The sequence below is a fragment of the Tachysurus vachellii genome, chromosome 24, assembly GCF_030014155.1.
Source record: "Tachysurus vachellii isolate PV-2020 chromosome 24, HZAU_Pvac_v1, whole genome shotgun sequence".
NCBI classification, from domain to species: Eukaryota; Metazoa; Chordata; class Actinopteri; order Siluriformes; family Bagridae; genus Tachysurus; species Tachysurus vachellii.
This window is the reverse complement of record NC_083483.1, coordinates 9,193,703-9,216,968: the sequence shown is the minus strand read 5'-3', so window position 1 is coordinate 9,216,968 and position 23,266 is coordinate 9,193,703. Positions and strand designations below refer to the sequence as shown.

Genomic DNA, 23,266 nt, shown 5'->3' with positions numbered 1-23,266 from the left:
GAAAATAGCTTGAGCGCAAATCTCATAACTCCATTGGACACTTCAAATGTCCACCTCTTCCTCACTCCACGGGAGAGCTTCACGGCATATTTCTCCTTAATAAGAGTCGCAACGAATCAACACGTCTTCTGAGGTAAATGTCTTCACAACACTGGGCTCAAAGAAAATTCTGGCGCTAGTTCTGGTGCTCGTCTGAGGACAGGAATTTAGCGCAAGACAATCCACTGCAACGCGGACTAAACCCTGTGCACTGCAGATAAGGTACGGCGTTTTTTTAATTTCCTGAAAAATAACGGTTTTGGAGATACGAGGATTCCGCCCGACAGCGACGATATGTTATTGTATTATGTTAGCTAGCACTTAATCTAGTGAATTAGGATTTGGAGAAATAAAAACACGGGACTGGGCCGTGGGACATTGGAGCTTTTACTTGGTTTTGTGGGCTAGCTCACAGATTTCTGCTAAGTACGTTGTGCTATTATTAAAGACCCAGAGATCTTCTGAAATATGGTTAAAAGCAGTACTGTAGGTTTATGAGACATTAAATAAATGGCTTTATGTACAGTAAATCTTTTTCATTTTATAATTAATTTATGCTGTTCAAGCCTACAAGACAAATCACAGGCAGCGCTTTGTAACAGATTTCTGACAGGGGAAAGCCTTTAAGGAAAGGCAGAAGGGCAAATCATTATAATATGCTGCTGTTATATATTGCTGTGGTATAAAAGGAATAAAACTGTTCAGGACTTGCTATTACTGGAAAATAATCAACATCAAAGAAATAATTTTCTTATATATTTTCCTATAACAGCAGTCCTTGTTTTGTTTTATTCATTGTGTTTAGGAATGGTTTTTGAAAGCACTTGGCCAAGTCAGGTCAAGTCATGAAGCTTTTATTGTCATTTCAACTAAATATAGCTGACGCAGTACATAGTGAAATGAAGCAACGTTTCTCCAGGACCATGAAGCTACATAAAAGCGCTAAGGAGCTAAGGACTTAAATCACGTTGTTCTAGCGAACTTAGTGCAAAGAGTGCGAGACAAAAAACAATGCAGAACACCACAGGACAGGAACATAAAATAGCCCCGACCAGTGTGCATTCTGTATGTTGAATAGTACACTGTGCGAAACAGAGGGTCGTAAACAAAGGTATCTTTCAAATAAAGTGTTACCCAATAAAAGAACTGCTAAGAGTAAAAGTGGACTCCCTGGCTGTGTTTATGCAGAAAAGCATGTTGTGGACCACCAACATTTAATCAATTTGGACAAGGAAGCATGTCTATATATCTGTCAAGCATGTTTGAGTTTTGGAGGCATGGCTTTGGATGGAATACTGAACGTGAGAGGTGTGTTCATTTGCATTTGGGGTTTCAAAACATCCAGCTGTAGGCTATCTGCCAAAATGACTGACTGTACCTTTAATGGTTACGCACGTGGGAAAAAATAGTGTATATGACCTTAGAGCATACATCGTAACATTTAATATTGGCTTGTAGGTTTATCTTTCCATTCATTTTTAATACCATGCCTCCTCTAGATTAAAGGGTAGGGTTTAAGTGCACAAAAGGGAGGATTACAGTTTGACATCAGTTTGCTGATCATTCTGAGGCCAATATGACTCGGATGATTTAGTATAGTATATTCCATATCAGCTGCAGTTCAGGATTGGAGTGTTACTCCTAAAGATTCAGATGTCATGTCATGCGCAGTTCCTTTATTTCCTGATATTTATGAAATAATAAATATTTGAGTATGATCTCAAAAACACCAGATGGATGAAAATGATCTAGTGTTCATTCTTATTTAGAATGCTAGTACACGTTTGTACAAATGCGTGTATTTAGATTTCAGGCTGTATGTGCAGCAGAGTCTCGCTTTCAAGTCTGACCATATGCACAGTCATCCACCCAGACAAATAATATACACACAGGAAGCAGCGCTCATTAGTATCCATTATGGACCACATCAGTAAGGACATGTAGGTTGAAGCATAATCAGCGCATTTCCTGCGGTATACTCGAGAAAAAAAAAGATATTTGTTGCGACAAAACATGCAGCAACACTTGTATATTTTTTTGTATTATATTTGGCTCAGTTACTGCACTTTTCTTGCTATTGTTCATATGTTGAGAAGTACTGGCACAGAGCTTCATTTCCTCTTGCACCATTAGAAAATTGCAACCATTGAATTGTTGTTGTTTTAAGGACTATTCCAAATAATTCTCTGACATTTTCTTCCTAATAAATATTTTCATAGCAAACCATATGCTAGAGTTTACTTGCTCTGTGCCTTAAAGTACACAATATTCAGCGTTAAAACTTTTATTAACAAGTTTAACACTTTTTGGAATGTAACCAAATATGAGTAAATACTTGAAACAGATAATGTTCTCATAAACAGATACAACTACAGACATGAATGAGGTTGCAGTGTTTTTTGTTTTGTTTTGTTTTGTTTTTTTGTGAAAGCTTGCCTAAAAGGTTCATCTGGTTTTTCAAGAGGTTTTTAATTTCATGAGGGTGTGAGTGAGTGGTCTGATATCTCATGGGACAAAGACCACAGATGTATAGAATTCATTGATTCATCCTCAGTAACTTCCTGGTTAAGGTCACAATGATGGTAATTATGCTACTTCTTTGTTTATATTCTGGAAAACAGAACTATTAAAACTTATTAGAAACATTGCAATATGTGCAACTAAATTTCTAGTCAAGCGATACATCTAGTCAAGTCAGGGGAACTGTTAAGAGATGGAATTTACAGACTTTGTGTTTCAAGAACCTTTTACATTTAAGTCACTCACTCACTCTCACTCTCATTCATCTTCTACCGCTTATCCGAACTACCTCGGGTCACGGGGAGCCTGTGCCTATCTCAGGCGTCATCGGGCATCAAGGCAGGATACACCCTGGACGGAGTGCCAACCCATCGCAGGGCACACACACACACTCTCATTCACTCACGCAATCACACACTACGGACAATTTTCCAGAGATGCCAATCAACCTACCATGCATGTCTTTGGACCGGGGAGGAAACCGGAGTACCCGGAGGAAACCCCAGAGGCACGGGGAGAACATGCAAACTCCACACACACAAGGCGGAGGCGGGAATCGAACCCCCAACCCTGGAGGTGTGAGCCGAACGTACTAACCACTAAGCCACCATTTAAGTCACATATTCTTTATAAATACACATTCAGTTTAAATCCAAAAACAGATACCAAACCATTTCACCCCTGATACATATGCATGTTGAGGATGTAGTGAGTGAATTTATTAATGTGGCCTGAGCTTATTTTGATTGATGCGGCATAACCAAACAACTTCGGTGCAAATATATCAGAACTACCTTGGAACCATAATAAACTCCCTTTTTGTGTGTTTTTTTTTTCTGGACAGCTGCTACAGTATATTGTGCACGTATACAGTAGATGAATTAACGGGGCCGATGTTGTTTTGAGCACAAGAGTGTTTGTTTTCCATCACAAGTGCCTCCTTTTTACAGGGTTGCCATAAAGAACCCCAGCAAACAGCTGGAATGTGTCATCTAGCTTGAGACCATTTCAAAACAAACTTTGTATTAATCGTTAGCCGTGATTGGTGGAGTCCACATCTAAAAGGGTTTTTCACAAAACTCTGGATGATCTCACTGGGTATTGGGTTGAGAGTAGCATCAGCAGAAAACTATGCGTCTGTTTTTTTTAAATGTTGAATTATAGACAAGAAATTTGGAAGGGGTAGGTTTGTGGCATTGTACTTGGACTGGAGGGAAGGATTTCTTTGCCCTGAGATAGTGGTGTAGGTTAGCAGTGATTGTGTCTTTTTGGAAGAAAATAAACTGCAGAATTTGATGACACCACATGAGGACTGCAGTGTGTCTGTTTGCCTGGCTTCAGTCCCTTCCAAGCATGCATTAACTAATCAGGCATTTTAAGACCATCTGTTTTAGTGAAAAGATCTGGAAATTGGAGCCAAAAGGACAAAACCCTTTAGTTCTATGGGTGCTTTCCAAGTCCCTCAAACTTGACTCTAATTGCACATTATGGATTATCTTTAGGATTGGAGAAGCATTACATCAATTTTTTGGTCTTGAGCTCCTTGAACAGGTGTCTCCATGCCTTGGGAATGGCAGGATTGCTTTGAGGAAATGGTGATCCAGTGAAATTGGACAGTGTCGTTCCCAGAATGGGACATTAAGGACACGATCTGGGATTCTGGATTACATCAAGTCAGGATTTTATATTGATTGTTTTGTAGTAGACATTTACAGATGTCAAGATCTATGATCCTAATGAGCAAGACAACATAGAAGGTGGGATTTAAAAAAAATGGCTCTGCCTTGTTGAACCAGTTAGGTGCCATTTATACTCTCAGGAACTAGAGTTGCCAGTTTGCCAATTCATTGGAATTTCAGTTTTTTTTTCTCCAGTATTTTTTTTTTAAATTGAGCCCAGACTGTTATGCATCATTAAACATCTATGAAAACATTTTCTAAGCATGATATTACTGAAAATACTGTGTGATACCATGGAATGTAAAAATTTAAAACATATTAATCCCTATTTGGCCTGGGGTATTGTTACATGGGGATCTACAGATGTGGAAGATTGATTTGGATTATTAATGATATTAATCCTGTTCAAATTGCCAATTTTCAGAGTTTGCACTTCTTAAATATAACAATTCCGGTCCAAATTACCTTCAGTATTTTGTCAGAAATTGAGCTCTTTTTGTAATAACGGTCTTTTAGTAGAAGTATTATTTAAACGTACCTCATAGTAATTTAATAACCAAGCCTGGTAATTGTTATTGTCCTGCTTGTAACGTAACACTGACATGTACATCCGGGCTGTCCAGACTATGTGTGGCAATTTGGGTAAATTACCCACATACTTTAAGCTGTCTAAATTGCGCAGTCAAATTCCTTACAAATTATATTTAATTATGTGACCAAACCTTCTCTTCTGGTAAAACTAAACCATCTTGAATAATGTGAGCTAAAATGTATCATTAATGGACTAATACGTATATATATATATATATATATATATATTTAAATATAAATTTTTCTTATACCTAAATGGGGCAGGAGAGATTTAGAGGTCATTCATCAGGATCGTACATAAAAGCACGCTGTGCATATGTATAGTAATCTTAAGTGTATATGTGTGAGGCACTTCTAGGAAATGAGGATTGTAGGGTCAACTCCTCAGCTAAATCCAGATAAGTCAAGGTGATAAAGTAGTCACAGGATGTTCTGCTCTTTATCATGATAGACATGATAGACTTTAAAATGGTTATGATAAAGCGCATATCGTATATCATTTGTTTTCTGCTGTCTCATATACCTCCCAAAAAAAAGGTCATGGGTGGTCGTTCTGGTCCCAACAATTACTTTTTAAACAAAGTAAAAGATGTCAAAATATGCTTTACTTATGCTTTAAAAATATACTTTTTTAGTACACCAAATTCCAGCTCTGGCAGACGTTCTGTTTCTGAGGAAGAGCCGTTTAAATGTAACCCCGTCTCCTACGAACGATCGCGTCTCAAACTGTGTACACATTCTCACCAGCACGTCCTATACATGCCTTTCAAATCTCATGCGATTCCATGCGATTCATTTTCAATAAATTGTAAAGTCCAGTTTTTTGAGTAAAGTAAGTCCTGCTCCACAAAATCTGGTCTAAATGGAATACACATAAAATGACATTTTAAAAAAAAAGGAATTTATTTTAAGGAGTTTGAGGAACTAGCATCAATAGGATGACTCAATGATACACAACACTTTGAGTTCGTGATGAATTTCCAGCTGCTGTCTGTCAGATCTTTGAGGCACAGCAGGCATATTACAGCCACTCAGTGGGGGCTCTGCTGAGCTAAACTCTATTGTCAACTTGTGGTGGTATGTTTAGCTCCATAGCTACAAAATAAAGGCATTTGGTTTGTTGTGTGTAAGTGTGTGTGTCAGTGAAAAGTAATGACATGGTTCTTAACTTTCCCTCCAAGTCCCCTCTAGACACAAAACTTTTTACTGTCTCCATGTGGCCTTATTGTCCAAACTGTTTACCTGTGCACAGAAGGAAATAGCTCTTTTGTCTTTTGTTCAACATTGCAGTAGGTTTTACAATATGCTATATTTAAGGATTTCGTTTAAACAATAAAAAAAACCATAAGTGTAGCTCCATTTCAAGTTTTCCGATTTGTCTCAGTTTGTAAAATTAATACTGTTCTAGGATCAGTGTTGTGGATGATTGCATGACTGGGGTTCTATTCGTCTCTTGGAACAATTAAAAAGTTACATTTTCTTTCTTTAATTGGTTTCAACATTCAGCACGGAAACATTTAAAAAAAAATTTTGCCGACCATAGCTTCATTTTGCTTCGAAACGAGTGACAGGGTTTAATGAAACAAACATTGAAGACTAATATGAAGACTAATATATCTAATGATGTACTCAATAATAAGAAAAATATTATCTGCATAACATTTTTGTACTTTCCAAGTGAACCTGTCATTCACAAACAATGAACAACCAAAAATTAAGAATGAGAGCATTTTCTTCTTCGCCACACGATCTTCAATAAATTCAGCTGACGCACTTGTAATATTCCAGATATTTCAGTGGGGGTGAATGTGATCAGGTCCTATAATGGACAAGTAATGAAAACAGCATCTTTTAAGATTATGTGGATTCAGACATTAATAGAAAAAAAAAGATTCTTGAAGTATTTTAACAATTGTTTTCTGATGGAAATTACATACGGATGTGTAAATGTACTGTAAATCGGTGAGACGTAAACAACGCTCCTATCGTGAAATGACGTGCATGTTGTATTTGTTTGGTTCAGCTCTTGAGTACGAATCTGTTAATGATCTGTGTGTGTAACATGATTTTCAGGCAGAAAATGGTTTGTATTTGTATTTTCTACACAGACTTCCTTCTCTCTTGCTAAAACATTCTGTCTTTTTTTTTTTTTGACCCATGTGAGAGTCAGATGTGCGTGTGGGGATGGGGGGGGGTGTAGGGGGATGTCAGTCAGGCAGACAGACCCTTGCTTACGTGGCATCAGGGATACGATTTCAGTGTGACGTAGCAATGGCCAATATTGTTTACACAAGCCTTAAAGGAGGGGGGCAACAAGGAGGAGGGGATGTGATACTGATATGGTGAGGGGGAAACACGAGAGAGAGAGAGAGAGAGAGAGAGAGAGTTCTGGACAGATGGAGATTTGGGATTAGGTTTAGTTTTAGAGGACAGCAGGGCAAGAGGGTGTGCGTGCATGGGTGTTTTCACTGAGAGGAACAGTCATAAAAGGGTACGTGTGGTTTTACTACGAATTTGCATTTAGCGTGCAGTGCACTTTTTTGCAGAATTCCACTCCATTTGCCACTTTGTTCAAGTACGTTCTCAAGCACGGTGGGCAAAGTTATTATTATTATTATTTTTAAAAAAGCCTGTGGATTACAGCCTGTTAAGAGTTGCTGAATTACAGCATTGAAATTCCAAAGGTCAGAGTATCTGGGGCATTATGTTCAAGGGAACAGTTTTTTTTCCTGCCGCCTGTGAGCGAATCACAATCACAGTGAAAACACTGAAGATCCAAAGCTTTACTCGTATATTAAAGCAACAGTTGGGTGAAAATATATGGTTAGTTTATTGCATTCAAAATAGCACTTTAGGTTTATTTAACATTACAGTTAAGCTCAAAGAAGCAGTTGATATACTGTAGGTAGTTTATCTAAACGAGCCTCACTGCAGTGTCAAAATCCCTAAAACTGTCAGTATATTTTTCTTCAAAGCATGTAAAGTGCCTCTGATGGAAACAGGCTCTTGAGAAGTTTACTATACGTTAAGGGAAATGTTTAGACATACCATAACAGTGTAAAGCATCACTTAGGTATGTAAGAAAATGTACAAAAACATAAATGCGACCAAAGAGAGGAATGAAAATAAGTGGAAAAAGGATGAGACCTGCTCACAAAATCCAAAACAAACAGCAGGAGACCTGAAAAAAGTCCTGAGAGACATAAACGGAATAACAGTGCACACACACACACACACACACACACACACATATATATATAGATCACATTCAGAAAGATTGTTTTGATGTTTCATAAATACTCTATTTGTAAATTACACTGTTTGATCATGTTTGTTACTCAGTTAAATGTCTAGCTGATTTATTTATTTATTTATTTATTTATTGACAAAAAAAAAAAAAAAAGCCTAGTTGATTGACTTTAAACTAAGACAGGGCAGAGCTGAGCAGCTCTTTTTGGGCTGGGGGCAGAGCTTATTTCTAGGCCAGATGAGCTTAAATCTAACCAGGAGCTTTCCATGGATATATCTTTGAAATGAATACAAAACAGACAGCACCTTTAATCTGAATCTGATCTACCTAAAAAGATAGCATTTGATCTGCAAATCAATAATATTTCTAAATTTTTGGTTAAAAGAAAACAAGAGCAACATTTCTGGAAGTGTCATAGACACAGCGTAGTTGTTTTTTTTTATCATCTTCTCTTCGTGTCATGTTTTCTTCACTGCTCTTTATTAAAAACAGGCTGCAAGATCTGAAAACCTTTTGATGGTTTGCTTATGTATGTTAATAGTCAGAGAAATGTTATTATCATGTGACAAAGGAAGCGCTGGAAGAGGAAATGTTTGGGACAGAGCAGCAGTCAGTGTGTTTCTCACGTGACTGGGAAGAAAAAAAAATTCCAAAAGTCTTTCTGTACTGGAGAACAGCCTGGTGGATTTCTGCTTCCTCTGCACATTTTGGGTCTGAATTGTTTTTTAGCCATTCCTGCTTTTGATTTTTCTGCTGTTGCAGTCCATCAGCTTTAGATTGTCATGTTCTGAGATGCTGTTCTGATCAACACAGTTGTAAAGAGTGGTCATTTGAGTTACTGTAGCCTTAACGTCAGCTTGAAGACGACTGGCCAATCTCTTCTGATCTCGTCTGAACGTGAAAATCGCAGATCTGCAGTTCTAATTTTTGAGGAAAACTCAAAAAAGAGCCCTTCTGTCAGCAGCAAACATGATTGTCACTGAGTTTATATTTATACCTCATACTGATGTTTGATGTGAACTTAAACTAATGATTTTATTCACTTGGATAATTCTATAAAATATTCCTATTAACATGGGCTGATTTTTATGGAAGCCCAAAGAGGCCATGCATTATTATATTTTTTCTTTCTTGTTTTGTCTTGTTTTGTCTTTCTGTTTTTGACTTAATTTTCTCATGATCTCTGCATAAGAACATGTTCTAGAGGCAGCAAAAGTGCAGTAAAGCAGCATTATAGATGATCGCATGCTCTTTTACTTTGATCAGGGACTCATGTGATTGACAACTTCCACATAGGTGTCCGACACATAAGAAGGAGGTTTTGATGTCTGCGTCTTTATCATCGAAGAGAATAGAGTGTCCCTACTGCGGTTAATCAAGCCGCTGTTTCTGAAAGCACAGCTAAACTAACCGCACATATATTGTAGGAGCGGCTTTAAGATACGGAGCCTTAATGGCACTGAAAGAGGAAAGCGAGCGTCCAAAGCTCTCACATCACAGAACAATAAATTAATACAAAACAATATATATATATATTTTGTTTTATAAATGCACGAAAAATCGAATACAAAACAATTAATAGTATGAGAATAAAGGCTTAACGTTTCAATAATCCGTTACACATCATGAGAAAACAACAAGAAAGAAATAAATATCATAATTCATGGCCTCCCGTATTACTTCCGTAGATTTTGGTTGCTCACTAGGTGATCTGATAGATTTCAACACCGTTCCCTCATATCCCAAACAAGTTCTAATACAGACAGTTATGTTTTTGACATCTCGAAATGATGAAATGCTGAAAAGACACATGCCAATAACTGAACAAAGCCATATGGAGTTGTTTTGTTAGGCATGCTGCTTCTAGCCTTCGTTTATCTCCGTTTCCATAATGGAGGACAACTGCAGATCCTGCAATGACAACTAATCAGAAATCCTTTTAAATGAAATGTTTGTTTAACGAACACATCATATGGTCTCTAAGGGTCACCACGAAAGAAAAACACCAGAGTTTGTTCGCCTCGGGTAGAAAATCTGAAAGGAATTTGCGTGTACATGTACTGTATGTTGGGAGGAGTAATGGGAGGTGAAGTGTTAATATCAGTCAGCTGTTGAGTGTTACACTGTCAAGACAGGGTGGAGTTTCCATCTTTTGAGGAATTTGATGCTGTTTTGTATATTTAGCAAAATTCCATCCATTCTAAATGACTAAAATTGCCAAATTGTGTAAAAGCTGTGCGTTTAACCCCTGTATTTACATTCTTACCAACGGTGAACCAATCTTTAAGGATTTAGGTAGAAATAAAATAGGATCAGCTTTTCATAGCTTAGAAAAAAATAGTAAAAGATATTTGAACTCTACGCTAATTTTCAGATTCGGTCTATACGGCATAAGTGAGTTTAAAACGAATGTCTAATCATCTCTCAGGTGAAATGTTTTGGATTGTGTTAAGTGATTTACAGCATTAATTAAAATGACATTTTCTTAGTTTATATGACATGGCCAAGATTACCGATCTGATGTGTTTCTGTGTAACAACGTGAGCAGCTAAGATACTGTAAGTCATCCGAGGAACGGAAAGGTTGGAAGGAATGAGAAAGGGGGATGAGGTGATGAGGGACAGAGGGAGTGAACTAAATGAACGAGAATTTGAAGATAAGACGTTACAGCCGGATCGTGCTGTTCTGCGTTTTGTTAAACTTAACAAATCTGGCTTTCTGTTTTCTTTTCGCAAACCGGGTCTATCCATCACACTGTTTCTAACCAATCAGGTGATATGTGTTTGCTCTGTTTTATTAGGGCAGTGTTTCCATCAGATGACTTGGAAGCTTTTAATTAAACGAAATGATTGAGTGCCCCTTGCTCAATTGATTAAGTGATCTATCCTTCATCCAGGGTGTATTCTCATCTGACACCCAGATGAATAAACGAATAAATTTGTCAAGCAAACAGATCTGATGTTTTACAAATACGTTTATCTGAAATGTTAACCATAACAGAGCCAGTATGAACTGAATGTTAATGACCAAATGCCTCAGAAGGATAGGAATATCTGCCAGTATTGACCATTGGTGGTAACTATGAGGAGGTGTTTCCTTCTGGTTGTTTAGGTTAAGGTAAATGCTTTGGCTTTTGTTTTAGGAGTAGCAAAAATTAGCTGCATGACAATCATTACAAACAACTGTGCAGGGATCAAATCAATGCTTCTGTAACAGTAACGGTGATGGACCAATGATGGAGGGTTAGAAGCATTTTAATTCATCTTAGATCCAGAACTCATAGCCATAGTTTAATAAAGCAAACTGTTCATGGCATTCAGATTCATTTTCAAAATTGCATTCATTGGAAAAGATATACAGAATTCGTGGAAGATGAAGGAACATCAGGTCACAGTTACTTTTCCATCATCACATCCACTTGCTATAAATGAGAGAGTGTGAATTGTGTTAGCATTAAATTAACTCTCCTTTTGCATGCTTATAGTAAAATAGTGACAGGAATGAGTGCATTCTGCTCTTTTGCTACTGCTTGACTCTTTTAACTGACTTTCCTTTTCCTCTTCCTGTCCTGTTCTTGCCAAGTCTGGATGTATGGCCTACAGGACAGTCCCACTAAGTCTGAGGCCACAGGTATCTGTTTCTCTTTGTACTGAATGGTCACTGTGCATTGTGCATGCCCTTTCTCACTTTTTTTTTACTTTCTCTGATATCGTCCTTTAACGACACACCCCATTTCTGTCATTCACATTACTGAGGATTCAGTAGTTTAGCACAGAAACAAGATGTTTTTTTAACAAGAAAATAAAATGCCATTGAGAACATCTACCATGGTCAACCTCCAAAATAAAGCTGTATCTAAAAATGGCTGCCTCATGTATGACCTTATTTGCAACCCTCACCAGAATGCAATTATCATGAGTTTGAGGAACGACGGCATGCAAATAAACATTTCAGCCACTATTTTGCTCATCCCTCGGAAATAAACAGCGTTCGGCGAGGCTGGAACCATCTGGAGAACATCTTCCTCACACACAACTGTTGTAATTGGTGCAATGCAGGAAAACACGTGATGTTGCCTTGTTTAAGAAAAAAAACAATTAATATACCCTGAAGCAACAATACGATTCTAGCGGAAATGTATTGTAAGAGTTACGTTTCTTCAAGTGAGTGATCTTAAATACAGTAGCAGAAATTCTCGAACAATTGGAGGTGCTTAGGAGCTTTTGCCAGAACCTGCTTGCACTGTGTATACTGGCTTCCTTTGGATTTGAGGTTTCCAAGAAAGGAAGTAAAATATTTGGACCAGAAGAAATGTAATGTAGTGTCTAAACTTAGAAGGTCAGTGTTGTTTTATGACATTCAGACGCATTTGTGATCTTTACGAGAAACACATTCGTGTTGTTTAGACACTGCATTAATGCATAAAACATTTCTAATTGGTTTGTTCTGTTTCTGACACTTTTTGTGTTAAAGGATTTTGTGGGAAACCTAAAAAAGGTGTTTGAGAAAATTGAACAGCACAGTGTGCCTGCAAGCTTACACAGTGTGCCTGCAAGCTTACACAGGGTATCTGCTGCTAAAACGATCCTGATGCATTTTCGCGAAAGAGCAAATAGCCATCTGTCTGACATGGAATTGTTTTATGTAAGCTTAACACATAATATATGGATCACAGATAAAAGTACATATGGATACGTACTGTATAATCCTGAATGCATGCGACGTGATTTCCCAGACTAGTGATCTGCGACAACTTCCAGACCCCCCACTGCACAGCTTGCCAGCAAATGTTTCATATTTTCAACAGCAAAAGCTGCAGTAGGAAACATCCAATGAGAGTCCATTAGGAAATCATATTCATCCGCTGTCATGCGGAGCAGATCGATGAATCCAGTCCTATTCTATTAAGGATATTTATTTGTATAGGAGGCATTGATATAGATTCTAAATATATATTATTTACCAGTTTCTGCACATTAGACCTTTAGTAACCTTTACAAAACAGACACGTGATAGACAGCTCTCATTTTTATTTTTGTGAAAAAATAGCAATTAGGCCTCAGACATGCTTTGTTTGCGATCTCTTCTTGTACAGTTTGTGAGCCTCAGCTGTGGCTTAGTGATCACTTGGAATAAGACATGATGCTTTTATAGGTTACTATTTCCATTTCTCTATTTGTGTTAACACAAAACTATTAGCATGGCACATTATGGTATATCAGTGTAGTATCTAGATCATCTCCTGCATGCTTTCCTTCCCGCCTGCCATTCTTCTTAGCCACTGCTTGTTTATGGCTGATCTGGGATCACTTTCCATTGCAGCATGCAAGTTTGCATTCCATATGCTGTTCGTTCACCTCCACAAACACACATGCCAAGATACAGAGAGAGTGACAGAAAGAGAGGGAAGGAGGTAAAGAAGCACCTCCCAGAGCATTAACTCATACCTGGAAACTGCCATAAACTGTATAAACATTGTAGGAAAATACATGTCCATATGATTTGACAGCTTTTCATTGTGTTTTACACTTTCTAAAGGAAGTTTGGAGTTCCAGTTATGATTTAGTAGAAATGTTTCTGTGATTTTCCAATTTATTGTTGGACAAAATCTGTACACAAGATCTGACTTCAGGCTCTGGATTGTGTTTTACGCTAATACGCCAGCTGAGGTAGCAACAATGGCAAGTTAAATCGTTTTCCGCAAAGTGAGCAGGCAAGAGAGAAAGACACAAAGTAAAGTAAGGAGGGAAGGAAGAACTGATAGAGCGCAAAAGAGCAGCCGAGCTCAAGCTAAAGTGCTTTCCTCTCGTGTTTCACATAAACAGACTCACTCACTCTCTCTTTCTCTCTTGCTCTTTCCTTCTCTCTGAGTCCACTCATATGTTTCTATTTAAGGCTTGGAGTGTAGGCTGCTCCGATTGGCGTTTTTCACCCCCCCTAACTGCCGCCTAACTCGCTGAATGGGAGGAGAGAGAGAGAGAGAGAGAGAGAGGCCTTGCTTGCGCTCGTCTGTTTATTTTCCACCAGAAAAACTCCTCCAACTCTCCACTCCACGCTCACATCCCCGACTGTTAGCAGCTCTTCCTCTCTTTCCCTATTTCTGATTATTCTCCTTTCTTCCATTCCTACTTTTCTTTTTTCCCACTTGCTTGAATTTGTGCTATGGAGCCCCGACGACAACGCAAGCCTACGCAACTGTCTCCTCCTTGAAGGAGCTCCCCATTTTCTTTTCTTTTTCCATTTTTTTTCTCTTCCGATGCTCCGGCCTCGGCTCGGGGGGAAGCTTGATCTATATGGCCAGTCGCTACAGAACATGCGCCAAGAGCAGGGGCTTCCAATGTGCTAGGCTGCGGGGGGGTGTGGGTGTAGGTGTGGATGGCAGCGTACAGGGGCCGCAGGGGCATGAGGGGCAGTGGGTCAGCAGGCAGGTGGCTTACAGCGTGTTTCTTCCCCTCGGTGCCAGGCCTGGACGGCAGTGAACCCATGGTGCTGGAGCAGTACGTGGCTGTAGCCAACTACGAGCGGCAGGAGAACTCTGAGATCAGCCTGCGCGCCGGCGAGACGGTGGACGTAATCGAGAAGAGCGAGAGCGGTGAGTCAATAAAATATATATTTTGTGTGCATGTGTGTGTATACAGTATATGTGCAAACCTATATGTGTTATTTAAATCATCACTTGCTGAATAATGTAAACGTGTACAAGTTTATGTGACTGTGCATGCATTAGTAATGAACAAAAAAATGGGTTTCACTGGATTTACGTAGAAAACTGCATCCTGGAACGGATATAAACACTGGAACTCACATAGCTACTTATGCTAGTACCAATTCTTACTCTTCTTTCCTCAGTCTTTGTCCTCAAGAATCCCTCTCTCTCTCTCTCCTCCTTCTATGCTGTGGTCTCTTTCCCCAACCTCCCCACCCCAACCCCCCTTGAATCTGCAGTCTTGCTCTTGGCTCCACCTGGAGGTGTTGTTTTGGCTGGTTGGTTCTTTGGTCAATCAACTGCTTTCATTTCTCCCCCCCCGAGCTCTGGGCTAGAGGCCAGACTGTTGTCTTTCCCATTAGGAATGTCTTCTAGCTAGGCATGATAACTACCAGCAAACCACCACCCCCACCACCCCCACCACGTGAGCTAAGGTTGCACTTTTTCCAGCAATGCAGAACTTGAGATGACCAAGAAAGAAAGACTGACAGAGAGTGAGAAAGATTCTGCTTAATCAGCTTTCTTTTTTAAGTTAATCTGCAGATGGCAAACAAACTCAAAGGCAGACACTTTTACTGTCCTTTTTTTCCCATTGCATTTGACCTGTGCTTTTTCTTGGTCCAGGTTTGCAGAATATGTGCCTGCAGCTAGCAAAACCTTGGCCCCTGGTCGAGTTTGCCAAACACTTTAGCCAAACATTACATACTGATATTTTATCAGTTCTTTGCATGCTCTTAAAACTAAGAGTGCTAGTGCAAATGTTTCTAAGAGCTAGCCTCCTACAGTAGGGTGTGTTTTTACCATTAACCCGATTTGAATGGATTTTCTGTATCTCTTATTTTCTCTGAGTACAGTAAGTATATTGTTTTCTGCAGAGGAACCAAGCCATGGGAAAGCCTAAGTTCTTCGATCACATTTAAGGTCATGGCATACAAGTCTGATCTAATCAGGATATTTAGTTTCTCTGAGGAAAGAAGTTCAAGTTTCACAAAGTTTTCTGTTGGGGTTTATTTGAAGCATTTTAGATGTTTAGGTTTTAGGAATCTGTGTTAAAATTAGCATTTAACAGCTGCACTAGTTGACAGACACTTTTTAGTAAATACCCAGTAGCTGTTTTCCTCAATCGCTATATAAGAATAATTTTGATTAGACCGAAAGCAATAACCAGTATTTATTTGGTTCTGATAAATCTGCCATCCATTTCCCAGATTAGTATTGAAAAGAAACCTTGTTTTGTCTAGTGAATAAATCTACAAATGCAGAAGGATGTAGTATAATTTTTCTTTCTTTCTTTCTTTCTTTTCTTTCTTTCTTTCTTTCTTTCTTTCTTTCTTTCTTTCTTTCTTTCTTTCTTTCTTTCTTTCTTTCTTTTACTTTATTGTGTTCTGGGGAGCCATGCTGTCCTCCACTGCATCTAAGCTATAGTCAGATCTGGAGCACTGATGACATCATCTTCAAAATCTGCCAAGCCAAACAATTATGTGTGCTTGTTTAAAATCACAGACGTCCATAACAATGTTATACGTTTATAGTCAACTCGTGGCATTTGCTGTTACATTTACCTCTGGTGTGTTGCTCTCTTAAATGTACTGCTGTCATTGAACTTTTCAGTAGCTATTTTACTACCTAGCCCCTCTGCTGTGGCCTTGGCGTTCCTTGTTTTTCCAAGCAAAGGACATGTATGTAGTGACAATGGCTGCAGTTTTGGCTTCTTTTTGAGTTTATAGCAACAAATGGGTAATGCTGGACCACTGTTTTATGATTTGAACAGTCATGTAGATCTTAGACAAGGTCAGTGAAGGCTTCTGTTAAGGATAAAGCTTGAAGAACCTCACATCAGTGTTCTGGCTTTTGAATCCAGTACTCAGGATGTTGTTGTCTCTTGATTCTCACCCCTTGGCTTCATTTGCTCCAGTTAAACTCCAGCTGTTTCACTGGAAAGCTGAAGCAAATAGAGCTGGACCTCAGTAAATTGTCAACATGTTGGAGAGAATATATCTGGCAGAGCTTATGTATGTCCATCTGGCGTTACATCCTACTGTATTATTTAGTAAAATGCTAAAGCGAGCTTTTAAGTGAGCGGGAAAGAGTGAGTATTTCCAGATCCAGGCTTTTGAGTGTCATGAAGAAGTGGCAAAATCGGTCCTGAGTCTAGTTCTCTGTCCTCCTGCAACTTTCCTTACACAAAAATATATGCTTTTCAACCTATATATAGACAGAGAGAGAGAGAGAGAGAGAGAGAGAGATAGAGAGAGCGAGAGAGAGATTGAAGCTCATGGCAGATTTAATGAACTGGTTTTACACGGACAGGAAGGAGCTATTTACCAGTAATACCCTTCACTGTGTTATATTATATCGGGCTGATAGGCATCTGAAATTGCCATTGCAGGAAATGTTTGGCAGAGGCTAGGCAGTTCTGGCTTTCCTCTGTGTCATTAAGAGGAAAGGATGGAAAATCCCTCTCTTCCTGGCTTTCATAAAAGCTTCTAATGACTCCTGCAGCAGCCACAGTGCTACTATGCCACATAGCTCAAACCAACACCAGGACAAAGCATCTCGCTTAAAATTTCAGAGCTGAGGTTAGCTAATATTCAAGTGTACTGGATTATGTCCACAAGGCAGTGTGGTACTAATATGCTCTTCAACCCAAAAATGTCTAACAGATGGTATCCTTATCAGAAAGGGGTTCCAAGTAGAGCCTTTTAGAAAGCTAAAAATGCATAACCATCTAACCCACCCTTGATGGAACACTATGGTAAATCCCTTTATTTCTATGAGTATATGAATGCAAACCTTTGCTACCAACATCCTGAGTTCCACGCCCTTCTCCACCCTTTAGTCTCTTGGGTCTAGTCATCGCAGACATTCACCCCCACTAACCCCACCATGTCTTCTAGAGTGATCTTTTCCTAATCCTGGATAGATTTCATTTGTCTTGGCCCACTTCCCAGTGAAGATCCGGTTGACTGAATGCTGCAAGGACCAGACTAAATCTTGGCTACAGCAGGTGGAGACATGGCTTCTATGCCAAACTGTGTTAAAAGGAAACTCTGCTAATGTAGTCCTGGTTTATTGAACAACAAGATTCATTCATTCATTCATTCATTCATTCATTCATCTTCTACCGCTTATCCGAACTACCTCGGGTCACGGGGAGCCTGTGCCTATCTCAGGCATCTCGGGCATCAAGGCAGGATACACCCTGGACGGAGTGCCAACCCATCGCAGGGCACACACACACTCATTCACTCACGCAATCACACACTAGGGACATTTTTTTTTCCAGAGATGCCAATCAACCTACCATGCATGTCTTTGGACCGGGGAGGAAACCGGAGTACCCGGAGGAAACCCCTGAGGCACGGGGAGAACATGCAAACTCCACACACACAAGGTGGAGGCGGGAATCGAACCCCCAACCCTGGAGGTGTGAGGCGAACGTGCTAACCACTAAGCCACCGTGCCCCCCGCATAATGGCATATCAATGATATTTCTTATGCTGGATGTTCGTTCACATCAGACCATTGAATGTTCTTTGAGCTTCATCGAGGGTATGACTCAAGTCAATTGGTGGAACTTCTTGAATTCAGATTCAACATATTTGCTCTCTCAAAATACAGCATGTCCCCACTCTCCAAATTGTATACAACACAGTATTCTTCTTTTCCTTGATAGACTATTGGGATTTGCTTTTGGAGAACTCCACAGTGTTTAATGTTTTGTCAATAAAGCCCTGGCCCTTGCTTCTCTCTTTGATATCATTTGAACTCTAACCACAGTTGTAACCCAACCCTTAGCTTCGACTCTATTAAAGACTCTAAAGTAACATTATTTCATGCTGATCCAGGATCGGCATCCTCTTTCCAGCTGCTGATTTGAACCATTGCATGACTTGTATTGAAACTAGACCCATATTAGTGTGAAAGATGGACTAATACTAACTAGCTTTTAAGTTTAGCTTTTAAAGGCCTAGCATGAATCCCTAAGTTTTCTTTCAAATCATAGACCTCCTGAGCACAGTGTGAATTTCCCCCAAATTCTGCCATTTGGGGGAAAAAGCTGAACAGAGATCAAATAACCCTCCAGAAACTCTGTTAATTTGTTTTGATAGAAATGTTTTCACATGTTTTGGATCAGTAGATTGTGACCTCTGGATTTGTCCAAGATTTAAGAATTTGTAAGATACAATTCAGATCAATTTATTTGCATGGAACTTAACAATGAATATGGTCTGGAAGCAGCTTTACAGTAATATAGAAAGACAGAAGGAAAATTTTAGAATCGTAAGTTTTTTAAGTTTAAAATTGAGTTAATATTTATATCTTACATTTATCCTTAATGAGCCAGCCCGAAGTGACGGTGGCATGGAAAAACTCCCTGAGATGTTATGAGGAAGGAAAGTTGCGAGGAACCAGGCTCAGAAGGGAACCCATCCTTATTTGGGTGACACTGTACAGTAAATAATGTAAATGTAAATAATGTCCTTTCTACAAAAATTGGTAGTCAAGACAGATCACAGTTGCACTTGTACTCTGTTAAAAATGCATATTTTAGGCCCTTAATTTTTTAATGGATTTGAATGTAGGAGTGCTGATCTGGACTCTGATCCTGTCTTTAATCCACCAGTCATAGTCACAGCCAGAATAGCATTCCTACTTTAAAGTCCTCTTTGGGTTTCAGGACTAATTAACTATGAATCAGTAATAGACTAGAAAAATAGGTTAATCTTTCTTGGACCGTGTTAAAGGTGGTCCTACGTTTATGTGGATGATAATGTATTGTTTAGCTATGGTGTTTGGTCAAAAAAGAAAAAAAAACACTGTGATAACACACAGGAGAAGATGATGTCAGTGTTTTGGAATTGGATATCTAGCAAAAACTGATTTTTATCGCTCAGTTGGCCCAACAGTCTATGACAGAGCATCTGTTATCCTTTTAGTTGTTTCAAGGGAACTTGTTTAGCACCACTATACTTATACACAGGATAATAATCAATATTCATCTAATTAAACATGAAGAAAACAGTGATTCTGTTTTTGTTTTAAAAATCCCTCTCCCCACCTGAAAAAATTATTTATTGGTATATTTAGACACCAGTACTGTACATGTAGCATTAGCTACCTAGCCACTTTTGGCAGAGGCCAAACAATGTAATTTGCACCTGTTTTGGTTTGTCCATGTTCAGCATTGAATGTCTTTGACATGTCACACTCCACAGTGTTGGTTAAAGACTCATGGATAGAAACACTCAATGCTTTAAGAACCTGTAGTTTTTTAAGTATTACTGTTTTTGTACAGAGTATAAATAAGTATATATGCGTTTTATATCTTGATAGTAAATGGTGAAATCAAACCCACTCTGAGATGCTTGTGTTTAAGGATCTAATATCTGAAGGCGTTATCTTTAACCAGTAAAATTCTGTGTAAGGTTATCCCAACAGCGATAAAAACATCTCACACTTAAAGTCAACATTTTATGTCAGACTTGCGGCCATAAAATTGCTCATTTGTTTACACTGATTGAAAATGTCAGATAAGTCGATTTCCATTTTGTCGGCAGAACGGAACACCAGTGTTCTGGTAAAAATGGTTTTAATTATGCTATACTTAATGCAGTTATAGTCATCGTTGTACGTGCATTATTCAGATTCTATAATACGAATGTAGATGGGTTAAACTAGGGATAGTCAAACCAATGTTTTGCGTAATGTGCCCCTAGCTAAATAGAGTTTGTGAAGTAAATATTGTCTTTTACAGTAAAACTACTAGGAGGCTAACTTAATGAAAACAGCATGTTAGGCATCGACTCTTTCCACATTTCACTGTTTTCACTTCAGTTCTTAAGAAGCTACAGTTTTTCAATCTGTCCCTTCTCTCCTCACATATCAGTATTAATTCACTCATGTTTGTATGCTAACTAAGCAAAACATGTCTGTTCTTTCTGTCGAAGTGCAGGACAAGAGTCTAATCCGATCCATCAGAAAATAACATTAAACAGATGAAACAGTCTCAATGAGTTCAGAGGTATCAGAGGTACCTATAGTTTTTTTTTCTGCAGTGTAAGCATGACATATATGCTTCGGGTGCCTGCATCATTCCAATGGACTTCAGTAAGGAAGTGAGAGGAACGTTCTTTCCTTCATTTCTCCATTTCTCTCTTCTTTTTTTCCACTGTTGTAGATGAGGGGAATGTGTGGGGAAGAGATGCTTTGAAGTACAGGCCAGACATCTGCTTACTTTCTCCACCACACTCTCCATTCTGCTCTCTGTCCCTCTCTCTCTCTCTCTCTCTCTCTCTCTCTCTCTCTCTCTCTCTCTTTCTCTTTCTCTTTCTCTCTTTGTACCAGTCTCCTGATGGGCATGGTTGATACAATTAGCATTGTGTTTTGGCTAGCCCTATTATATTCTTAGAAGAGGGTGAAACAAATATGTTGCTTCTTTAACTACTAGCTTCACCCAATTTGCTATAGAAGCTTTGCATATTAAATCACCCAATTATATCACCCAACTTTGCATATTTGCAAATATTATTAATTTAGTACATTTAGTAGAACTCTGTTGAAAATTAATAAATTACATCATTTTATAGTGTTAAAGTAAATGTTACGGCATAAATGCTAATTTGCAATTCGACCCCAGCCTGCTAGATGGCGATATTTGTATCAATGACAGCTCATCTCTAAGACCACAAACAGGTTCCAAAGAAGAGATGAGTTACACAAACCAAGTGTTGTTAATGTGCCAATCGCGTCACTAGACTTACCGTCTCCTTTAGCGACATTAAAATAAATAAAAAACGCCTTGCGACAACTAGCTTCTAAAAAGCTGTATTCTTGTATGAAAATGGTTGATGATTCAATGTATATGCAAATTAGTCTATATGTGCTGACGTTTATCAACTTGTTGAGCATTTATTAGTTATTTTTCCTGGGAAAGAAGTCTGAATAAACCTTCAACAGTGCTCAGATACCTCCTGTCTAATCTAATCAGTCAATAGTCTAAGTTTTGAATGAAACCAAAGCTTTACATGATTTATTTATTTATTTATTTTTGCTACCGTCTTCGAGACCTGAGAAAAACATCAGTGAAAAACAAACTCTACTTCAAGTTCTGAGCACATGTAGAGTATTAAAGAATCTGACTCAGAAACGGGAAATGAGCACATGCAGTTGGAGGATTTTTTATTTATTATTTTTTTTAACGTATACTCTTTCATGTGTTTGAGCGCGTCTTTTCCGTTGACCTTCAGTGTGCTTTCAATTAGGCAACATCCCAAAGTAACATGCTGACATGTAGCTTTTAAACAGCTGCTGCTCATGTCTGCAGTTACATGAGTTTTTTTTTCCACACTTTTTCAAGCCTGAAACCGAAAGACTATTCAGTGGTAACCTTGTGGAAAAAACTTCCACCTTACCACCTGCAGAAGAAGGAGAGCTAAGTTTGTACAGTGTTGCTCACTCCGTTTGTGGAACCGCTGATGCAGGATGAAATCGAGCATACACTTGACAAAAATAGTGCCTGCTTAGAACTTGATGTAATAATCAAAAACCCAAATTTGACCCTAAGAACGTGAGGGAATTAGTTGGGGTAAAATCGGGTTTGTTTTCTTTCTGTCAATCTGCAGACTAAACACTGGCTAACAAAATGTTCCTCTTTATGTTTGTGTTATGTCTGCATTTTGTGTGCATTAGGTCTACATTATATCCGCTAGCACTGGTACTGTATAAGACTCTCTGACTGATTGATTGAGTATTATTTACTGAAGTGTCTTTGAGGAACTGATTGAGCCTTTTTGAGTAGCACATGTGTAGTGTACAGAAAGTTCCCTGTTTTATAGATTTCAAATAATCAACAACACACCATGTGCCAGTTTTGATAAAATGTGTTTGATTTACAGCCATATGGCTGCCATGTGCTGCCTGTCAAAGGCATATATTATAGATCTATACCATCACCTCAAGATTTATTAACCTGTTTTTCACTCAGATTTAAGTCTGAGGTTTTGCAGGTAGCTCAACATTTCCAAATAAAAACACGATGACAGACTCCCCCTCCTCCAGATAATCCCCTTTTATAAAGTAATAAAATAATTTCAAAGTTAAAAAAAAAAGGAAAACAGTATGTTGGCTCTTTCAAGCCAACATAATTAAAAATGTGTGAGAATAATTTAGACCTTATTAGCCAATGCTTAATGGGTTTCCTCTTTACACAGACTTTGTGAGCATCAACACAGTCAGTGTAATCTATCAGCGTAATTCGACTACCATTACCTCGACTTTATCACAGTAGCACGTGGCAAATTTGCTTTCCCGGAGATGACCACAAGCCAAAGTGATCCTGACAAGCCTCAGAAATACTGTAGACATCTGGTTCATCCCTAAGGTTTCCTGTCTGGCTGCTTTCCCTTGATTTTGAGTTTGACACCAGTCCACACAGCAGATGATGTTGACTGTGAAGGTGTTCAGTCTACGTTGTCATTT

At 38.7% G+C, this 23,266-nt stretch overlaps 1 protein-coding gene across 2 annotated transcripts in view; it reads left to right on the top strand.

Moving 5' to 3' along the window:
* The window catches only part of sh3pxd2aa (SH3 and PX domains 2Aa), a 102,339-nt gene that overhangs the window by 60,651 nt on the left and 18,422 nt on the right, over positions 1-23,266 (top strand). For both annotated transcript variants that reach the window (XM_060860464.1, XM_060860463.1), the window contains exon 7: positions 14,543-14,671. In XM_060860464.1, coding sequence (XP_060716447.1) covers positions 14,543-14,671 — 129 coding nt within the window. The remainder of the gene's footprint in view (positions 1-14,542; positions 14,672-23,266) is intronic.